Source organism: Sminthopsis crassicaudata, chromosome 2, assembly GCF_048593235.1.
Source record: "Sminthopsis crassicaudata isolate SCR6 chromosome 2, ASM4859323v1, whole genome shotgun sequence".
NCBI classification, from domain to species: Eukaryota; Metazoa; Chordata; class Mammalia; order Dasyuromorphia; family Dasyuridae; genus Sminthopsis; species Sminthopsis crassicaudata.
The window spans coordinates 232,031,741-232,053,976 of NC_133618.1; the positions used below are offsets into that span (position 1 = coordinate 232,031,741).

General features: G+C 38.9%; 1 protein-coding gene across 1 annotated transcript in view; it reads right to left on the reverse strand.

Moving 5' to 3' along the window:
- ZMYND8 (zinc finger MYND-type containing 8) overlaps positions 1 to 22,236 on the reverse strand; it is a 115,079-nt gene that overhangs the window by 14,560 nt on the left and 78,283 nt on the right. The window contains 5 exon segments of the mRNA XM_074288547.1: positions 2,537 to 2,727; positions 3,977 to 4,212; positions 4,214 to 4,361; positions 14,423 to 14,929; positions 17,520 to 17,672. Of these exon segments, the coding sequence (XP_074144648.1) occupies positions 2,537 to 2,727; positions 3,977 to 4,212; positions 4,214 to 4,361; positions 14,423 to 14,929; positions 17,520 to 17,672 (1,235 nt within the window).

Here is a 22,236-nt window from a genome sequence, read left to right on the forward strand (position 1 = left end):
AGAAGCTATCATTTGGGAGATTGTTAGGAGTTAAGAAGAACCAGGAAAGACAAGAGTTCACCTGGGGTATTGGAGAAAAATAGGTCATGTGCAGCTTTCACTTTAACTAATTATTCTTACTAACTACATACACTAAGCTCAGTTGGTTTCTACTCAGAGTAGAAGTATTAGCAACACACTAGGGACAAAAGCCCTATCACTCTGCCCTGGTTACAGCTATGTACACATAGCTACTAGTGTAGCCTGGAAAGGAGCTCCAGTTCTAACTCCCAGAGAGTAGTTTGTTTGTTTAGAGGACGCCCAGGAAAGAATCAGTGAAAAAAAGAAGTGACATAAAATCTCTCTTGGGAAATACATTATAGAAAAAGTAAAAGGACATGTGTGAGTTATAAGTAGACTCTCCATCCTGCCCAAGCTCTGGAGAGGGGTCAGATAGCCAGAATAAGTCTCTAACCTAACTCCTCGCTTCCAGTGTTTAACTTGACTGTATATTTTTCAATCTGCTGCTTCTGAAGTATGTGAATGTAAATTTTCCACAGACAAATGAAACAGTTTTCAAAAAATCCAAGTTAATTAACCTCAAATTCACCCCAGAACACAGGTGAGAGATGGGGAGAACAAATGTCTGTCTCACTGTCGAGACATATAGATTTCAATTCCCAGCTTACAACATTGTCCCACTAGGGGATCTGCCAGAAAAAACAACCCCTTGTATTTTGCAAGTGTTTTACAATCATTCTTTATTAGTCTACACTGAAAATTTACTACTAATGCTGTCAGTTTTTAAAAATTAAAACTCTTTATGAGAAAATTTAAAAAGTATAAGAAATCCGATATAGTCTGTGCTAACGATTACATTCCATTTCAGAGAAATCATTGCTTCATCTCCTTATACACATTAGTATTTCCAAATTTAATAAGGAATTTCATAGTAATGAAGGATTATCCTTCTGCCAAAATACACATCTCAATCTCCAACTCTTGTCAACTTGGAAACCAAAAAAATAAAAAAAAATAAAAAAATCACTTAATCCAATCCTTATATAAGGATCAACAATTAAGAGCTTAAAGATACCTTAAAATTCATTTAGCCCAACTTCTGAATTTTACAGAGGAGGTAATTGAGGCTAGGAAGGTTACATAACTTACCCAACATATAGGAAGTATAGGTAGCTAGGTGACCCATTGGATAGAGCTTGGGGCCTGGAGTTAGGAAGATCTAAGTCTAAATACAGACTCAAATATTTACTAGCTGTGTGACCCTGAACAAATCACTTAATCCATCTGCCTCAGTTTCCTCATCTATAAATAAAAGGTAATAATAGTACCCACCTCCTCCCAGGACTTTTGTGAAGATCAAAGGAGATATTAATGGTAATTAATAGTGCCCAACACATAGTAAGAAGTATATAAATGTTAGTTAGCTGCTGCTACTGTTGTTATTATTACTACTGTTATTATCATATCAGAAATAAGGCTTGAACTCAGGACCTCTAACTCCAAAGCCAATGTCCTTCCTTCTCAATACCACAGTGCCTCCCAAATAGGAGATTTTTTTTTTTTTTTTAACCAAAAATGGCTTTTCTTCACCTGATAGTAGGAGGGTAAATATGAAAACATAACTCTGAATTGAGGAGGCCTATGATTTGAGTGCCAGTGTCTGCCATTTACTGGCCTAATGATCTTGGGCAAATCATGTTCCATCCTTGGCCTAAGAGGAGATTAGGCTTTGAAGTTTCTTTCACCAATGACGTTTCACAAGGAGTAACATACTCATTGCAGAAGAAATAGAGATTGGCAGGCCTTACTTTGCTGAGATAGGAATGGCTATATTTGTTTGGTGCCTTAAGAACAAAGGCCCTATCATTCCATTCTAAGTATACTACAGATACACAAGTACTAGGCCTTCTCCTGGAAAAGGGCTCAATCCCTAATTCTCTTAGCTGCACTAAGAATAAAATATAATTCCTGAAAACATGTGTAACTCACCAAGAATAAATGGATAAACTAAACAAAGCAAGCATTTGCAATATAATGTGATTCAGCTTCCACATATCTGAACACGAATTCACAAACCCTGGGGGAAAGCCAAAGCGTACAACTCCTTCAGCTTGCTGGGCATTTGGCAAAAGCAGCATTGAAAACTGGAAAGCAACAACTCATTGTGAGGGGAGAACAAAAATATTCTTCTCCTTTTTCTTTTCTTTTCCATATTTAAAAGAAAAAATCTGTCATTATCTTTGGTGATAAAAAAAATTCTTGTAACAGAGATCATATGATTTCAGACTTGTAACAGCCTCTATTCTAGAAATACTTCAGTATAATACATTAAATAATTCCAACTTTGAAATCATCTCATGATGACCAACAATTTAAAAAATGGTAACTGTGGACAGAGACTGTATTTTCTCCAAATTCTCCTCTAAGCCTCATAAAACTTAAAGTTTAAGACTCAGGATCATCTTGCTTTAAAGCACAGTCCTTGAGGTTCTAACAGCAGTCTTTCGGGTTTACAGCTGAATTTTCAAGAACTTACCTTGCCAGTATACTTAGCAATATCAGCAGCCACATCTGCTGAGGCTGTGGCAATGGGCAAGTCAGTGCTGAGGGAAGATGACAATGTGCTTGAGGATCCTGAGCTGGTGACCATAGAGACTGGCTGAGTACTCGTCACTAGAGTGATGGTAGAGGTCGAGGTACTCTGGGTGATTTCCTTCTGCTGGACAGCTAGGGAAGTAAAGGATCCCATTACCTTAGTGTCTTGTGTCTTTTTCATTACAAAATGTAAGATGCGGATGAAAATATTGAAGTTAACTTCTAACCTATAAAGCTGCCCCCAACTACGACAAAGCAAACTTTCTAGGACAGAATTCCTTAATCTTGGTACTGAACCACTAAGTTGTAATCCTATATATTTTACACATTTAAAAACATACAGAAAAGGGAACCTTTGAGGCTTAGCCAGACTGCCAATGGGGTCCAATACACAAAAAATATTAAGAATTCCTTTTCTAGGAGTCAAAATTGCTACTCCTGAAATAAATCCACACCTTTACTAGCACCAGAAGAGTTGGAGGAAAATAGTAGATATGAAGCTGGAACCAAAAAGTCATACACTGGGCACTCTAAACAAGAATGGGCATGGTTCTACTCTAAGTTCTGCTCCCAACAGCCAAACGGCACCTCTCTCCTACGTCCCCCTAACACAGAAGTTCCGAGACACTGTCTTCACTCCCTAAAACCCACACATACATACACACATATACATACACATATTGTACACACACACATACACACACACACACATATATTTAAACCCCATCTGCCTTGAGAGGGGCTTCATAAAGGGCTCTGGGCAGCCCTAACTACTTTTCTCCTCTGGGGAGCATGTATATGAAACAGACAAACTACAATCCAGGAGCCCAAATTTTCTGGAACCAAAGATAATTTACTCCTTCTCTGAATAGGAGCTGCATTAACTCAGTTCAGTAGCATGTGTGTGTATCCACAAGCAAGCACGCACGCACACGCACACACACACACACACACACACACACACACACACACACACCCCTCTATGTGTCTGGCCTAATGGTTGCAGATGAACGCAGGAACCAGGAACTAAATTTTCATGTGTTTGTTTTGTCTCAGATCAACTCTAGGCTGGACCTATTAAGAACTGGGGGGGAAGGAGATATGCAAACGGGATCCACTCTGTTGCTAATTCAGTCATTTCTACAGATGGTTTCTTCAAATCAGCTAACAATGCATTTCCATTAAAATATACTTTGCTACCAGCTTTTCACACTGTATAATTTCATCAACAAGGCAAAGGAAATGAAGGATGCTTTTGGTACATCATGATCTGAAAACAAACGTGTAAATGGGAACTAAAAATAGTAAGAATGCAACTCCTAAAAAACAGAGGATGGGATGGAGTTGGGCTCCACTGAGAATGGAGGGAGGGGCAAGATACCTTTCACAGCCTGTCTGGTCTGGTATCTTGTCCCTTGGGAGGACTGAGGCTGCTGCTGCTGGCCTTGTTGACTCTGCTGCTGCTGTTGCTGACGCTGGACCTTCTGCATGTGCCATTTCTGAGAAGACGTCTGAAACTTACTTGAAGAATTCCACACGACCCGCTGCACGGCTGGCGCGGTTTCCTTGGGTAGCAGCGGCCTCTGCTTTTTCACCGGGCTCCCAGTGGCTGCCGGGGGGAGCAGCGATGGTAGGCGCGGCGATGGTGGTGGCGGCCGTGGCAACGCCTGCCGGGGAGGTTTGGGCTGCCGATCGGGTGAGGACAGGTGTTTCAGGGGGAGGATGGTTGCTGCTGGCACTAGCAGGTGGTGGGGCTTTACCTACAGCTTAAGCCACAGGGAGAAAAAGGTATTTGACTTCTGCTCCTTTAACAATGGAGAAAAAATCCATACAGATTTGTTTTAAGAATCAAATGAGATATTGTGTTTACATTACTTTGCAAACTTTAATAAAACATCATATAAAATGTCAGCTGCTACTGTGAAGGAAAAACGATATTAACAATGATTGACAAAGGGGCAACTAGGTGGCGCAGTGGATAGAGAACCAACCATGAATTCAGGAGGACCCGAGTTCAAATCCTGCCTCAGACACTAACACTTCCTAGCTTCCTGGGCAAGTCACTTAACCCCAGCCTCAGGGGAAAAAAAAACAAAACTAATGACTGACATTGAGATACAATATTACATAATGCATGTTATATGGACTATGTTCTATATAATATTGTACAAAATATATATATAGGCCATGTAATACATTAGTAACATTCATTATGCTGTAGTAACAATATATGATAAGCTATATTATACGTAACATACTGTAACATATAATACAAACTGTTATAAATACTATGTTCTTCTACTCCCAGGTTTTTTCCACTCAACAACTCCCTTCATGAAGTTTACAATCATTTGCAAGGAGCAGCAGAAGAAATCTGTGCTGGTATGATACACGTTCTCATCAAGTCAAGTCTGAGACATTTTTCCAACTTCTTTACTCAATGGAAAGGGATTAAGACTTTTCACAACCCAACCAACATCTTTGATTTTGTTGTAGTTTTTCAGTCATGTCTGACTCTATAGGAGCCCATTTGGGGTTTTCTTGGCAGAGATACTGGAGTGGTTTGCCATTTCCTTCTCCAGCCCATTTGACAGATGAAGAAACTGAGGCAAACAGAATTAAGTGGCTTGCTCAGGGCCATTCAGCTAATAAGTGCCTGAGGCCAGATTCAGGTCCTCCTGACTCCAAGGCCAGCATTTTATCCACTGTGAATCCTAGCTGAATGCAACCAACATTTACTCATCACCAATTATATCCAATTATATGAGTCACTGTGGGAGAGAGAAAAAGAAAAATAGAGAAAACTACAGCATGATCGCTAATGTGAAGAGAGACACAATGGAAAGGGGAGATACTGAAGTAGTCTGCTATTTCCTTCTCCAGCCCATTTGGGAGATGAGGAAACTGAAGCAAACAAGTTTAAGTGAGTCGCTCAGGTTCACACAGTTAATAAATGAATGAGGCCACATGTAAACTCAGGTCCCCCTAACTCCAGACCCAGTGCTCCATGGTACCACCAACTCCAAGAAAAGCAACATCTCCCTCAAAAGAAGAAATGTTCATAGGCAAGGATGTAAAAGCTTTTGTTCTTAAGAAAATTAGAAATAAACCTCTATTTCATTCTGACTCAGACATCTATTAGTTTCCAGAACATGTTGAGATTTTAACCAATCAAATTAGGTGGGGGGAGAAATAACTGGAACTGTAACCAGACTATAAGAATCTTCCCTCTTATACTTACTACCTGCATGAACAGGCAATATATTTAAGCTCTATGGGCCTCATTTCACTCATCTATGAAATGGGAGTAGGGTTGTAAAGAGGATCTACATTTAAAATCCCTTCTGGGTTCAGACTTAGGATAATATTAATTACTATTATTTAGAGTTCTTAAATGACACTATTACTAGCAAGAAGTCCCCTAACAACAATTGTCAGGTTCTGAAACTATATACATGATTGTTCTTTTATTTTTAAATTTTTATTTTTATTGATTCTTTATGATGATTATTCTTTCCTTTTTTTTAATTGAAGCTTTTTATTTTCAAAACATATGCAAGGATACTTTTTCAACAATGACTCTTGCAAAACCTTGTGTTCCAAATTTTCCCCCTCTTTCCCCTACCCCTTCCCCTAGAAGGCAAATAATCCAATATATGTCAAACATAGTAAAAATATATGTAAATCGACTGTAGGCATACATATGTATACAGTTATCTTGCTGCACAAGAAAAATCAGATCAAAAAGGAAGAAAAAATGAAAAAGAAAATAAAATTCAACCAAACAACAAAAGAAGTGAAAATGCTACGTTGTGATCCACAGTTCCCATAGTCCTCTGTCTGGGTGCAGATGGCTCTCTTCATCACAAGGTCATTGAAACTGGCCTGAATCGTCTCATTGTTGAGAAGAGCCATGTCCAGATGATGATTATTTATGCGTCAGGAAGCCTGAGACCTAGTTGTATAATACTGAGCAAGTCACTTAACCCTATTTGCCTCAGTTTCCTCATCTGTAAAATGAGTCTGAGAAGGAAATGGCAAACCATCTCAGTATCCCTGTCAAGAAAACCCCAAAGGGATTTGACCACAAAATTTAAATTGATTAAACAACAGCAACATTATTAGTATTTAATTAGGACTCTTAAATGATAATACTACTCTTAAAAAGATAAGTTTGGGGCCCCAGAAAACAACTACAGAATTCTGAAATTGTGTTTGTAGATTCTCTTATTTTTAAAAGCCAATAATTAATCATTAGTACTCTAAGCAGCTAAATTCCAAAATTGCATATTCAAGATAAAATATTGTAAATTGTCATACCTGTAAAACAATCGGAAAAAATAACTAGGTCCAAAACAGCAGTGAGGCTAGAAATAAAAAGTACTCTTTAAAAAAAAAAAAAAAAGACTCAGTGGAGACAAGACCACCCAGGCCACCAGAAAGCCTGAATTTATGCACTGCTCTAGAAACACTGAAATTAGGTTTCCCAAAAGAACAAAAAGTGTGATTAAATCTTTATGACATTAAATTACTTAATAAAAAAATATGCCCATCCTTTAAAGTTTATACCACCCCCCATAAAAACATTAATATAATTATATCCAAGGAAGATTTCAGTAAAGCTAAATGTTTCTGGGAAGCCTTAGGAGGATGAATGGAAGCAAATAGCCTGTTTTGACTTCTGGGATAAAATGTTCTCCCCCTGTGGTTTGGCTGAAAAACCACGTCTGGATAAGCATCATTAGGGAGGCAGGCCTAGCATATTTCCAAACATGGGGGCTCCAAAGGTGGTTTCCCCTACCCCTCTCCCTTCATTAGCAGCCCAGCCCTATTATCTCCGGTCAGAACCAGCCTGCTGCTGAACTCTGCAAGGGGGGGGGGGGTGCCAAGTGCTGCTCGCTGACCCCCACATCCACTCTCAGACCACAGTATTTGATATCCTGCTCCACCCCAAATGTGATATTATTACCCTCTTTCAGCCTCTTCAAAAGGCCTGGAAAGAGCAACTCCACAGATGTAGTTTCTAGCATAATTCCTTTTGAGCTCTCCAAATTGAATTTTAAAATCATATTTTTCAATCTTAGAAAACTGTCTTAAATAAAAAGACCAATTCACCGACACAAAAGGTCAGTTTGAAGAATAACCAGAGTTATCTTCTATCAACCTTTACTTGGTAAATCCTAAAGCCATCTTTACTCACCCCCACATAAGATCCTTTACAGAGTTCACCTCAATTGCCCAGAGCAGGAGGAAAAAAAAAAAAAAAAAAGATTCAGGTCAGGCCATCAGCATGCACAAGCCTGCCTCATCCAAAAATAACCAAGCCAGTCTATGACTGCAGTCATCTTCTACACGAAAGGCAAGCATTTGGGGAAAAGGAATTTTTTTTGGTAAATTAAATCTTTAATCAAGAGACATTTGCCTAGGTCAGTGATTCTTCAATTTTTTGGTCTCAGGACCCCTATATATTCTTTAAAAAAAAATTTTTGAGACCCCCTTCCTCAAAGAACTTGTTTGGAGTTGTATGTATTATTATTTAAATGCATTCAAAATTAAAATATCTTGGTATTATTTTGAAAAGTTTTAACCACGTAAACCTCCTGAAAAAGGGTCTCAGGGATCCTTCTTTGAGGATCACTGGCCTTGATGAGTCTATGCTTTAAAGTCTATAAACTAGAACCTTCAAAAAGGAAAAAAATGAATTAAAGGAAGAAAGAACTCTTTTAAAGAAGAATTTTTCCTCTTGAAAATTAGTGATTTCTTGATCATAAGCTATAAAAATCAATTTAACCCTTACAGCTCACACAAATACATCAAATTAGTTACAAGTATCAGAAATGTGATGACAAGGCATAATCTAATCATAACCTATTTTAAGAATGTTTAGTTAAAAATTATTGAAAAATATCATTTCTTAAATTTGGAATACAAGGTTTTGCAAGGGTGAATGTTGAAAACTATCTTGCATGTGTTTTAAAAATAAAAAATATAATTTCTTGGTTATTTATGCATAACCTATATCAAATTACTTACTACCTGAATCGGTGGCCAACCAGTAGAACAACCATTCATTATCATTGGCCAAGTAGCCTCCATACTTTATTTCCTACTCATCCTCATCCTCATGCCTCTAGCAAGCCTATTCGAGAACTATATACTAAAACCTAAATGAAGAGTCCAAGTAATTTAACTAAAATACTAGCCTTGTCTTGGGAGAGAAGAGTAAGGAAGGGAGGGAGAAAAAAATTTGGAACACAAAATTTTATCAAAATGAATGTTGAAAACTGTCTTTACATATAATTGGAAAATTAAAATATCATTGAATTTAAAAACAAGGTCATTTCTAAAAATAGCAGAACTCTATTCTGAAACACCCATCTTCCCCCAAAAAAATCCAAGAATAAAACTAGACTATAATAATCACAGTCATTAAAGGGGTCTAAGACATCACCAAATTCAGCTTCCAAATTTTATAGGTGAGGAAACAGATTCCCTTTATTCTATGGCTGTGCTTTTTACATCTTAGAGAAAGGAGTTTATATGTAGTAGAAAGAATACTTGAGCTGGGATCAGCCAGAAGATCTGGGTTTGACCCCTGGCTCTTCATTGACCAACCAAATGAACTTTAGGCAAGTGTTCTTCTGGGGTCATGGCACTAAGTAGTCTCCAATTCTAATCTAGTGTTACCCAACATTTCAAGATTAATTCATGTAAAAAAGGCTGCGTAACCAGAAAGTAATCGAGATTCCTATCACTTTTGGGGGAAAAGGAAGTGTACTTCCTATAAGGTTTACTTGGAGTAAGGAACGGAAGCTTCCTCTACAATTCAGTATTAGAGAATGGTCTGTGTCACTGGGCAGTGGGTGACCAGCCCCCAGTCACATAGTTAGCATAGAGGCAGAACCTTAACCCAGCTCTGACTCCAAGGCCAGTTTTCTATCTGCTATGGAATGCTAAATTTCTTGTCATTATTCTCATAATAACTGGTATATAAAGTTTCTCAATTGCCTATTGTAATAAAATTTAAATCCAATTAATTATCCCTCCAATAATGATAATATCACTATTTTTTCCAATCCCCTCACTGGATGTGCTGAGCAGAGAGACACACAAAATTACCAAAGGTTCACATATGAGCTCCTTACAATTCTCTCCTTCCCCTTCACCTCTTCCCTGCAGAGCCTTGTGTCCTCCACCATTTACAGGACACACTAGATAGGGGATATTCTCCTCAATTCAGGCAGAAAGCAACACCAATGAAAAGGCTCAGGTGAAGTAAGCAAAGAGTCCTAACCTTCATCTATAAAATGGGGAAAATAATCTCCATTGTATCTATACCACACAGAATTGTTATATCAAATGCAAAAATCAAATTAAAGAGAGAGATTGGACCTATCACTTCACTGACAGAGAACTCTCCTAAAACAAGAAAATTTTCTCTACCAATTAAGCTACATATTGATTTAGTTTTAAACTGTAATATTATGTTTTATTTTTATGTAATCTGTTAATTATTGCCCAATCTAGTACTCTCACTGGAGAGTACTGTATGCAGCCAATCACATTTGACACTTCTAGTCTAGAGCAATGATGAGTGATGTGACTTCATGGCCTTCCACCATATCCCTCGGCCAGGCCCCCTGGCTCCAAAGTTCTATCTGTATCCTGAATGAAATACTATCTCAAGCAAAATCTTAAAGCATTATATTAATGGTAAGTGATACTGGATAAATATTAGGTAGTGTTATTTTGTAATATAAATATTAGAAGATAGTCTTGTATAAATGCTAGGTGTTGTGTTTTAAATGTTAAGTGGCATATAATGTTGGCTGCCATTATCACATAAATGTTAGATGTTGTGTTGTTCATCCCTAGGTCTCAAAGAAGACTATGATCATAAGGGTAATGCTTTGACTTGTACATGAAGCAGATTTAATTGAGGCAGAGGTGTGCAAAGTCATCTCCTACACAGTCATTGAATAAAAGGCAACACACCAGGATGCAGTGGGTGACCTTGGTCTTTCTAAATTAAGGTTTTCCCAAGGCTGTTTAACGAAGCCCATTCCATGACTAAGGACGGGGTAAGAATTGAGACAAAAATATCAACGTGGTGGGCAGTTGATCAAAAAGGCAGATAATGAACTCTTTACAGAAGCAATAGTATAGTTCATTTGAATATTATAGCCAGAACAAGAGGTGGATAGGAGGGAGGTAAGGGGAAGTTATACACATCTACTTGTAGGACAGATGGTAATATGGTCAGGGAGGAAGGCTGGATGTGATGTTAAAAACAGTATAGTTCTATATATTCATTTGGGTGTCAACTTGTTTTAACAACATAGGAACACTTTTACTGGGACAAAGGGAGGTCAGGGAAGGTGAATGAGTGGGTTGTAATAAGGAAAAATAGGAGAAAAAGATATTTTATGCACTAAAATTAAAACATTAAAGTTACTAATGAAATATAGATTATGTTGATATTCAATGTTTTCAATGAAATAATTTATTTTTTAAAAGAATTTAAATAGGAAAGTATCATCAGAATAGATTTCTGGACAATGTTTAAATACAGATAGATAATAGATAGATAGACAGACAGACAGACAGACAGACAGAATCAATCTGGGAGGAGAAGATCCTTAGAGATTCTGACCAAAACTGGTATTGTCTAAATATTAGATGTTACTGGTATGGGTGCATAAATGGGGGTGATGTCTATTTGTTTGGTGTTAGTGTTGTCTAAGTGGGTGGAAGCAGTGGTGGTGGTGTGATGTATAAATGTGTGCTGGTCGTAGTATCATTTTCATCATCCTCACCCACAGACCTAATAGCCCTTTTATCAATTCCCTAGAATGACACTAGCTTTTATAGAACTCACTCCCATCACACCAAAAACCTCACCCTCGGGTTTTTTGTTTTGTTTTGTTTTTAAACAGGCCTCTTTCATATCATTCTGCCCCAAGATCTATTTAGTCATCCAGACTTCCTTCTAACGTTAAATCTCAGTAACCTCTACAAAAATAAAGTAGCAATAGCAGAAAGGGTAATAAATTTAAAGTCAGAGACCACAGTTCATATCTGTGTGACCTTGGGGTTACATCCCTAAAAGATAGATACTAATAAGCAAGGTGATCTACAGGGGTTCCTCAGGCTTCTAAAACTCTTATTCCAAAGTTACTTCTAGGTGAGAATCTAGTTTTTCAAATGCTTAGTTTTGCCCTTAAACATTACTGAGGACCACCCTACTCTGAGTTTTATTTATGGGTATTTGCCATATCCCAAATCAAAATGTATTAGTCCTTTTTGGGAAAACTGTTTTAACCCAGAGAAAAGTTCTTGAGGATCTTCCAGGGATTGGAGGACCACACTTAGGGCCCCTTATCTTACCACCCAAACTCTGCATGGGACCTTGGAGTAGATAAATGGAGAGAGATACAAATCAGTTCTGAAGTACTTACTGTGTGTCAGAGATAACCACAATAAGAGTAAAAGAAATTAATGTTGAAATTCATCAAGATTGGATAAAGGATTCCAAACTGCCATCTAGTGTGATGGCCTCCTCATTCTTCTGCCACCTTGTCAAATCCATTCTATACACAATTATCATGAACTGAGGCCAAGTGACGTGAGGGGAATAATTTATACACTGAGTATAATAAGGTACAGGAAAACATCCTCAAAAACTGTAAAAATCACATCTTGTGAGGGCTGATGATGAAGCAGTTTCAGACCTCTCAAAAGAGAAAAGTAAAAGTTTACATTTCCAGACATCAATAATGTACAAATTTGGTGGATTTGTCTATATTAGTTAATTGAGAGCTATCTTTTTTTGAAGGAGGTGGTAATGGAAAGAGTGTGGCTGTGATGCCTATCCCTAAGAAAGGGAAGAAAAAGTTTAAAAAAGAAGGGAATAGGCATCCATTAAGTTATATAAAATTTAAACTTGATAAGATTCTTGAAATATCCATAATTTTTTTTTAAAAAACCATGCTATATGTAATACTCTTGGCTGTATATATAATTCTCTTTTTCTGTTCTTTGTATATGGAAATGTTCATGTTTGTTGATGTTCTTCAGGCCAATCATTTTAAATAGAATGAAAAGGACAAAGAAGCTGAAAATTACTAATAGCAAAGAAATCTTTTAACATGTTTAAATACATGGGGGAGGTGCAGGAGAGGGCACAGGGAATTACACAAGAACACATGCCCTTAATACTTTACTAAGGGAAAACCCTTTGGTGACGACGAATAAAGGGTAGACAAAAACAATTAGAATGCTGCTAAAGGACAAAGTTCTATGAGATCAGAACAAAAACTGTGGATACAACTTAAAAATAACTGTGGCTGGGTGGATGGAGCCTCAGTAATTATGGAACCTGGGCTCCAGGCCTAGTTCAGTCTTGCTCAATTACCTCATCTGTAAAATGAGGGGGTTGGGCTACATGATCTGTGAGGCCCTTTCCAGCTCTACGGTTGGATTAACTCTGTGACTAGCTGTGTGACTAGGCAAAAATCTCCACTCTGAACTTCAGTTTCTTCATCTATAAAAATAAAAATAAGAGCAGCTTCTCTATCTCACAGAGCCAGCGTGAGGATCAAAGGAGAAAACTCCACCACTGAAACATTTCTAGTATCTGCCCTTTTCTCCACAAACACAACTCCCACCCTAGTTGTAACATCTCACCTGGATGAGTGCAATAGTCTCCTAATGCCCAATGTCTCCTCTCTCTGATCCACTCTCTATCACTATCAAATTCACTCCAAACTCTTCAGTGGCTCCTTACTGCCTCAAGCATAAAACACAACTTTAGCCTGCATTAGATCCAATATAGCTCATTTCTAACCTTTGGTGTCTAATTTCTTGTTAGTTCCCTTCATGCACTCTGGATTCTAATCAATCTTGCCCAGGAGCTGTTCCCCTCTACATAATATACCATATTCTCCTGCATCCACGCCTATGCACAAGTAGTCCCCCATGTCTGAATGTATTCCCTCTTCATCACGGTTAATTATCTCTGTACACATATCTTCCTACTCAACTCACTCTCTCGTTCACCTCCCCACCAGCTGCCTTGCCCTTAGGGACGATTCCATCCCGAGTTCTGCTCGCCAGTCAGTGAATCCAGGTGTCCCTGCCAAGGTTGCCATTTTGTAATGGTGTGTAGCCATGATTCTCCACTTCATGCCCTGCTCTGCCTCTCTACAAGAGGCTCCCTAACTCTCCGCCATGCTTTACATTTTGTCGCCTTCTACCAGAACCTGAGATAGTGGAAAGGAGAGACCATCTTGTTCAGGTATTTTAGTATTCTCAGCATTTAGCAGAGTGTCTGGCATAATCTATCTAATCTGTTCATCTCTATCTGTCTCTCCCTAATAGAAAATAAGTTCCTTGAAGAGAAGGGGGAAAGAGACCAATCATTTATTAAGCCCCAACTATATGCTAGGCACTGTGCAATGCATTTTACAAATATGACCTCATTTAATCCTCACAACAACAACCCTACAAGGAAGGTGCTAATACCATTCTCAATTTACAGTTGAAGAAACTAAGACCAAAGTTAAGTGACTTGCCCTGCATCTCACAGCTAATAAATGTTGAAGGCCAGGTTTGAACTCGGATGTTCCCGATGCAAGGGTCAATGCTCTAGCCGCTGCACCACTTCACTTATGGAAGGAAGCAGTCTATCTTGATACTGCCTGGAGCACCTTGCCTCGCACATAGTGTTTGCCCAATGTCTGATGAATCAAACTGAATTAAATAACCCCTAGGTACACGATGGTGACAAGATACCAGATGAGAACATCTTGAAACTGACAAAGCTCACCTTCTTGTTTCAAGGGGGGCTCCTTGGATTCCTTCCTGCTCTTCCGTCCCTCTCTTCCAGAGTGATCTTCTCCAAGATCTATGACAAGTTCACTCTCTGAATCAGAGTCCAGACCTAAATGTACAGTAGGGGAATCTGTCTCATCTTTGCCTTTAATTTTCTCTTTCACAGGATGGGGCAAAGTCTTGACCTTTTCTGGAAAATCCTTTTCAGGATCTGCAGCGGGCTTTTCTTTGACTAAGGGGTCTGATTTTTCAGTGGGGGGTGATGTGCTTTTCAAGTCTTCTTTGATTTCCACTGGAGTGGGAGGTTTAGGCTTTTTTTTCAAAGCAGTCGAATCTTTGTCCGTCCGGCTACTCTCCTTGTCCTCTGTCTCCTCCTGTTCAATCTTAGTCTTCTGCTCATCTTCGCTGATGTACTCACTGTCACTCGTGTCCGATTTCTCTGAATCTTCAGAATCACTGTGCTCTACTGCTGTATAAACATCTTCCGAGATTTCATTTATTCCTAGATGGGAAGAAGAAAAACCTGTGAGTCAACCAAGAGAAGGAAATCTCATCACTGTGACCCCCATGCAAACATTTTCCTTGTCAAACATTAGAGAGGAAAGTAGATTCTTATGAATAGGAAAGGTAACATGATGTGATTAAAAACCAACCTTGGTCTTGGGTTCAAGTCAAAGAATCACAGAATTTGAGAGGTGAAAGGTATCTTGGCAGTTAACTACTTCAAACCTGTATGAACTGTTCCAAAGTTAACTGAGTAGAACCAGGGGAACAATTTATGCAATAACAACATTGTAAAGACAAACAACTTTGAAAGACCAATCACAAATCCAAATGATTCATGATGAAATATATTATTCGCCTCCAGAGTGAAGCCAGAGAAAAGACTGAAGCATACTTTCCTCTCTTTCCTTCTTTCTTTCTTTCTTTTTTTTTTTTTTTTTGAGTATAGTTACTACAAGAATTTGTCTTATGCAACTATACGCATTTGCAATGTGTTTTATTGTTCTTCCCTTCTTGAGTGGGAAAAAGGAAGGAGGAAGAAAGAGAATTCAGAATTGAAAATAAAATAAAAATGTAAAAAGAACCAATACATACTTGACAAGTAGTCATCTAGGTTCTGCTGGAAGATCTTCAAGAAAGGGGAAACTGTGAACTTCCAAGGAATCCATTGCACTTTTGGACAATTCTGATAATTAGGAAGTTTTTCCTAACATGTAGCCCAAAATGGGTCTTTTTTACAACATCCACCCATAGCTCCTAGTTTTAGCCTCTGAGGCCAAAGTGTATTCTTATCTCTCTTCCACAGAAGGGTTCTTTTATACTTATGACCCTTGGAGCCTTCTGCAAGCTAATCAAGTCCAGTTTCCTTCACTAGTCTTCATATAGCATGGACCCAAGCCCATCTCTGCACCATCTCAACTTTATTAACTTTACTCTTCCATTCTCAAAACTTTGGTTTTTTTCTCACATGCAAAATAGAATACTACAAGTACTAAGTGGTACAGCAGAACATTTGCCTTGGTGTCAGAATTTAAATTCTATCTCAGATACTTACAAGCTATACAGCAAACAAACAAGTCACTTAATCTTGCTCAACATCAGTTTCCTCATCAGTAAAATGGGGATAACAACAATACCTGTCTTTCCAGGATGGGTATGAGATCAAATGAGATAATATTTGAAAAGTAACTTTAAAAGGGTTATGTAAGTGCCCCTATTATTATCCCCCAGTCTACCACCTTGTTGATTTACAATACATCTAGTTCAATGCCCCAATTTTACAAATGAGGAAATGAAAATGTAGTGAGGTACCCAAAGTTATAGAGGCTACTGGTAGCAGAACTGTGATCTGAATCCAGATCTTAACTCCATGCAATGAATTAAAGTTTGTAAGTTGTTTGTTTGATTTTGTTTTTTGTTTTTTTTTGTCTTAGGCAATTGGGGTTAAATGACTTGCCTAGGGTCACCCAACTAGGAAGTGTTAAGTGTCTAGGGCCAGATTTGAACCCGGGTCCTTTTGACTTCAGGGCTGAAGTGTTCTATCCATTGCGCCATTCAGCTGTTCCAAGTTTGTAAGATTTTAAATTACACCTGGAAGAGACCTTGACAGCAATTAGTTTAACCTCCCCTTTCCCCATTTTATAGATGAGGAACCTGAAGCTCAGACATTGGGTGACTTGCCCATGGTCAGAGTTGTATCAGAGGCACTCTAAGCCCCCATTCTAGAGCCAGCACTCTATCCACCACACCACACTAATGCTCATTTATTGAACTGCCGCAGGAAAATACTGGGGCAGCCCGATTGTTTGTCCTTTTTTCAAAGGACAAACTGTTCCAAAGTCATCAAAGCCCAATGGTAACACGAAAGTCAAGAAGAATGTCCAGACAATGGCTCAGGATGCAACGGATGACCTCGGCGTATCTGATGTCTGACCAAGCTCCAAGCTCTCCACAGCATGTGCTTCAACTTCCTTCACCATCATTGGAACAAATTGCTCTCATCATCATTGCTCCCACTCCAGTGGGAGGAAGTCTTCACACACTTAGGGTAGACATATCCCTAACTCATTGATGGGTTTGAGGCTGGCTGTTCATCCTTAACTGGGTTTAGCCTATCTGTCAAAATAGCTTTCCCAGGTGTGTTACCACTTCACATCCCTCGGCTTCTTGTAGCTGTATGTGAGAGCTGTTAGCAGGTTGGACACCAATGATGGATGAGCAGCCCTCACTGAATACCCCACATACTCCTGGGGCAGGTTTAGGATCTAATAAACAGACCAGACTAGAAGTAGAAGATTGAGCAAAAGCATGGTTTTCAATGCCACATAAATATTGTTGCTAAGATAGCAGCACAGGAAACCCTGAGTTGATAGGGTTTTTAAAAGAAAAACTATTTTCCTAGAAGGAAATTTCCTCTGTATATTGTTGCCTCCCAGCTAAAGAATAACTCACTCAGAGTTTGGATCAAATTCTCTTCTCATATAATTATTAACCGATAGCTGGCAAATAATTAACCACGAAGGAAATCCACTTGCTGAAAATAAAAATCTAACCTCTGTGTCCCACTTTGATTCATGACCAAGACATACCTAATTGTGCTTTGCAACTCTCTATGGTCTTGTCGAGGTTAAGCTGGAACCGGCTTCGAATCTGCCTTTTGGGTGAAATGAGGGGCACAGGGGCTGCCTGCTGCTGAACAGACTCACTCAGTTCTTTCAGGTCCATATCCACCTTGCTCCGATCTGAAAGACATTTTATTATATAAGTTATTTAACCCTAAATTACTTTGCAACTTCACTAGCAATGCTCAGAACCAATGACGCCAATTAAAGAACTCCAGCAAAATGAATTTAGAGCAGATACAGAATTGGAGAATTATACTGCGTATTTATTTATACCATCATCTTTCTCAAAGACATACAAAATCATCAAGAGAGAAACTTATTTCAAGTTGTTTAAATTCAAACAAGTTTTAACAAATTAATTAATATCTATTAAGCACCTCCGATGTATCAGGCACTGTGCTAAGCACATTACTATCAACCCATTTGATCTTCACAAGCACCCCTGGACTAAGTGTTATTATTATTATCCTTATTTTGCAAATAAAGAAACTAAGTTAAGTCACTTGACTAGTATCACATAAATGATTCTACTAAGTGTTCAAGGCTGAATTTGAACTCAGGTCTGCCCGTCTCCAGGTACAACACTCTTTCCACTGTGTCACCTAACTACCCCCGGAGTCCAAGTTAAGAACATAACTTAATCTAACTCTTACTCTATCTTACATAGGAAGAAAGTATAGTTGCCCAAGATCAGAGTGAGTCACGCTTAGATCTCATGTCTAAACCAACTTGCTGTTGTATTCATCCAATTCTCTTTAACGTTGTTAAAAGAGGGGGAGGGAGAGAGAGATGTAAAGAAAATTTGGAAAGATTTTAGCTGTGCTTCTCAAAGTTTTGCCTACCAAAAACCTTCGCAGGAATTTCCCTTCCAAAAAACAAATCTCCACACCAGCATCAAGCCTTCCTTCATCTACTGCCCAGGGGAATTCTCCCAGGCTCTCAAAGAAGAAATCTGCTAATTTAATCCTTCCCTATTCACCCTCCCCCTACTCCCCAAACCCCTAACCCCTCAAAAAGATCAGTTTAAAAGCTTGATGAATCAAGTCATGAATTAAATATCCAAGGAGAACTGGGAACCAGGAGAACTAGGTTTAAACACTACCTGTTTAGCCTTGGGCAGAGTTTTTGGGAGTTCCCCCAGTTTTCACTCTATAAAATAAGAGCACTGGACTAAATGAAATATTCTTAAGCTTTCTATGAGTCAGATGTCTTTGGCAGCCTGATGAAACCTATGAACTCCTTCTCAGAAAAGGCATGACCTATGTTCTTATAATTGAAAGAAATGTTTCCATTAGAAGCTAGTGAAAATAAAACTGTATTTTTTTTTCCCCATCCATAATCATGGATTCCTAGACCAGATGATCTTTAAAGTCCTTTTTGGCTCTAGAATCCTGTTCTAAGTTTTCTGCCAGCTAGAACATCAATGTCCCTTTGAGCCTTGCCCTCCTATATTCTGGGACTTGAGGTTCCTATGAATCTAAGCATGGAGCACCAACATTTATGAGAGCCTTTAGGCATATACAAGATAATGTAACAGTAGCAGAAGCCTCTCTTTAACCTCCACTGACCAATTACCAGCCGCTCTCAGCACACTGCATCTTTTGCTCTTGCTCCTTGACTGTAACTTTCACTGCTGCCTTACTCCCAAACCGAACTACTAAAAAATTCCTGGCTCACCTGCTTCTTTTCCTAAAACCACCTGGGAATTCTGGTCCATCATCCTCTATGGTTCACCTCTGACCAAGTTCTTCCATCAGGTGGTAGGCACTCTCTGCTCAGCTGCCTGCTTGTTACTAAGACATCAGATACTTACTGGAAACACAGCTTATACTAAGCCCTTATGTTCCCAGAGTCAGAGGACCTAATTAGATTGAGAACTGGAGGGACCTTAGAAATTATTAAATCCAATACTTTCATTTTACAAATGAAGAAAATAAGAGAAGTTAATTAATTTGTTGGACATCACACAGTGGGGTCCTAAGTCCCGTCTCAGCACTCTTATTGCATGACATTTCCTCTCATGAAGGTGTGAATTATAATCACAGTGCTCTACAACTCTAAAACACTATAAGAATGTGAGCTATTATTGTTATCATTATCTCATTATTAATATCCCCTCTTTCCCACAGAAAGTCTTTCCTAATTCAGAAAACTCATAGTACATTTCATTATAAAGGATATTCTGACCTTTAGGAAACTTAAAAGTTTAAAATTAGCAGAGGACATCTGCTGAGGTGCATTCATCAGGAATAGCAAATTCTATTTTAGGAGTGAACTTTTGACTTAAACCTGAAATACAAAAAAAAACTACATCATTTTAGGGGAAAAAAAAAAAAATCACAAAAAAGGGAAGGAAAATGAATAACATGTCCTGGGGAAGAGGAGGATTTCCCCAGCAGTAAGGAAATCGAGGCAGCTAAATGTCACAATAGACTTGGAGTTAGATCTGAGTGCAAATCCAGCCTCAAGCTGTGTGACCTTGGCCAGTAAAATAAGCCTGCCTCAATTTCAGGATAATAATACCATTTATCTCCAGAATCTACCTTGGTTTCCTCACCTGTAAAATGAGAATAGTAAAAACACTCAAATCCCAGAATTGTCTACCTCAGTTTGTAACATGGGGATTAGAATATCTACTTCCAAACACACATGAGGATCAAATGAGACAATATTGTCTCATAACTCACTTTGCAAACTTTAAGGTGCATATGAATGCTAACTATCATTATTATTGCTATTGTTATTATTCTATTACATTCATTCTTCCAAAGCCTCCCAAATGCATCCACCTGTAGAAGCAGACAAAAAGAAAGCTTATTAGTTCCCCAGTCAAGACTCTCTAGAGGATAATCTTCCCAGTAGTTCTTTCCCCCTTGGAATGTGCCAGGCCTTCCTCCTACCTCTTGCCAACTTTTCCTTTCAGCTGTTGTCTCTCCTAATCAACTCTCCTAATCAATCTGCAATTCTGTCTGGAACAGGCATATGACCCCATGACGATTCGGTGTCAAACCCCTGTTTGCCAACTATTTCATTCTTATTCAATAGTAATGAGTCCAGTGTCCAATCCAAGTGAGAACACTTGTCTGCTGGCCCCACCTATAACACCTGTGTTCTGCAGAAAGAGCCAAGGCTTCATAATAGATAATCAATGAGCCCAATGGCTGATTTAGAGAATTAGATTATTGACAAAGAGAGTCCTACCCATGAACTCACTGCTCCTCCTGACCACTTCACTGGCCAAGAAAGAAGCCAGGAAAGGAAGGTTATCTTCAGGCTCTATGCCCAGCAGAAGGTCTCGAAGTTATCTCCTAACAAATAAGGAAAGGCCATCTCTGTCTGGAGGGTCTTGCATTTTCAGCAGATCAAAGAAAAGTCTCCCTCAAATAGCAGAGGCATAAACCCAGAGGAATTCATAGAACTGGACCATATTCCCTTCACTTTAGGTCAACAAACCTCTAAGGGCTCCCAGGGCAGAAAGGCAACTTTTGATCCCAGTGCTAATGAACTCCTGAATTTAGTTTAACCAAAGATAAACAGTTACAAGATAAGAGGTCTGATTAGAGGCAAACCAAAAGGAAGAGAAGATTAATTTTGTTCCATATTATAGTCACTTGAAAAAAATTAAAAATGAAAAAAGTTCATTTATATGGCAATCACAGAATAGGGAAGGAGGAAAAGGAGAAAAGGAATAAGCATTTATTCTACTATGTGCTAAATGCTTTATTTTACAAACATTATCTTGGTTGATCAACAAAACAATCCTGGGAAATAGGAGCTCACACTATACCCATTTACAGATGAGGCAAATGAGGTAAATAGAAATTAAGTGACTTGCCCAAAGGGATGGATCAAAGAGCTAGTAAATGTTTGAGGCTGGATTCGAGCTCAGGTCTTCCTGACTATGACCAGAACTCTCCATACACTGAACTGCAGAGGATACCCTGGAGATTTGAATCAAGCTCATCATTGTACAGAGGGGTAAACTGAGACCCACAGGAATCAGCACTCAAGTCTTGGTACTGTATCCCAGCTACCCCGCATTGTGTTACAGAGAAGAAAACCCACTAAGAGGGGAAATAACTTGCCCCAAGTCACATGGCATTCTGAGGGTCCAGGCTGCCTGTACTCACATACAGGAACTCGGCTTGAAACGTGCTGATTGACAGTCAGACATCATATCTGGGCACCCTCTCTGGGGAAGAGGTTCCCTTTTCTGTCTGTTTGGTACAAGAAGCAAACAAGAGTCGAGGCCCTGGGACTTGTTGCAGTACTCCTAGATAACTTGACTGCCTGGCTTCTCTCCCAGATCCCCAAGAGATTTCAGTTCAATTCCTCCCAATGTACATCCAAGTCCACTGTACAATGGTCACCAATAAGAAGCATTACAGAAGAGAGAACACCATTGGATTGAAGCCAAAAATCCTGGCTTCAGCCCTTCCTCGCCACTTACTTGCCTTGAACTAGTCACCCCAAAAGAAAGTTTCATCATGGGACTGGAGAATCTGGAAATAGCAGTTTCTGTTCAAATCCTGGGCTGTGCTTTTTAGCACAAATCAGTCCACCTCTCTGGTCCTCAGCCAATCCTCCCTTGTGAAGTGAGGGATTTAGAACTACATAACTGCTAAGAACCTAAAATTTCTCTCAGCCTCAATGTCCTTGACTGTAAAATGAGAATCAAAAA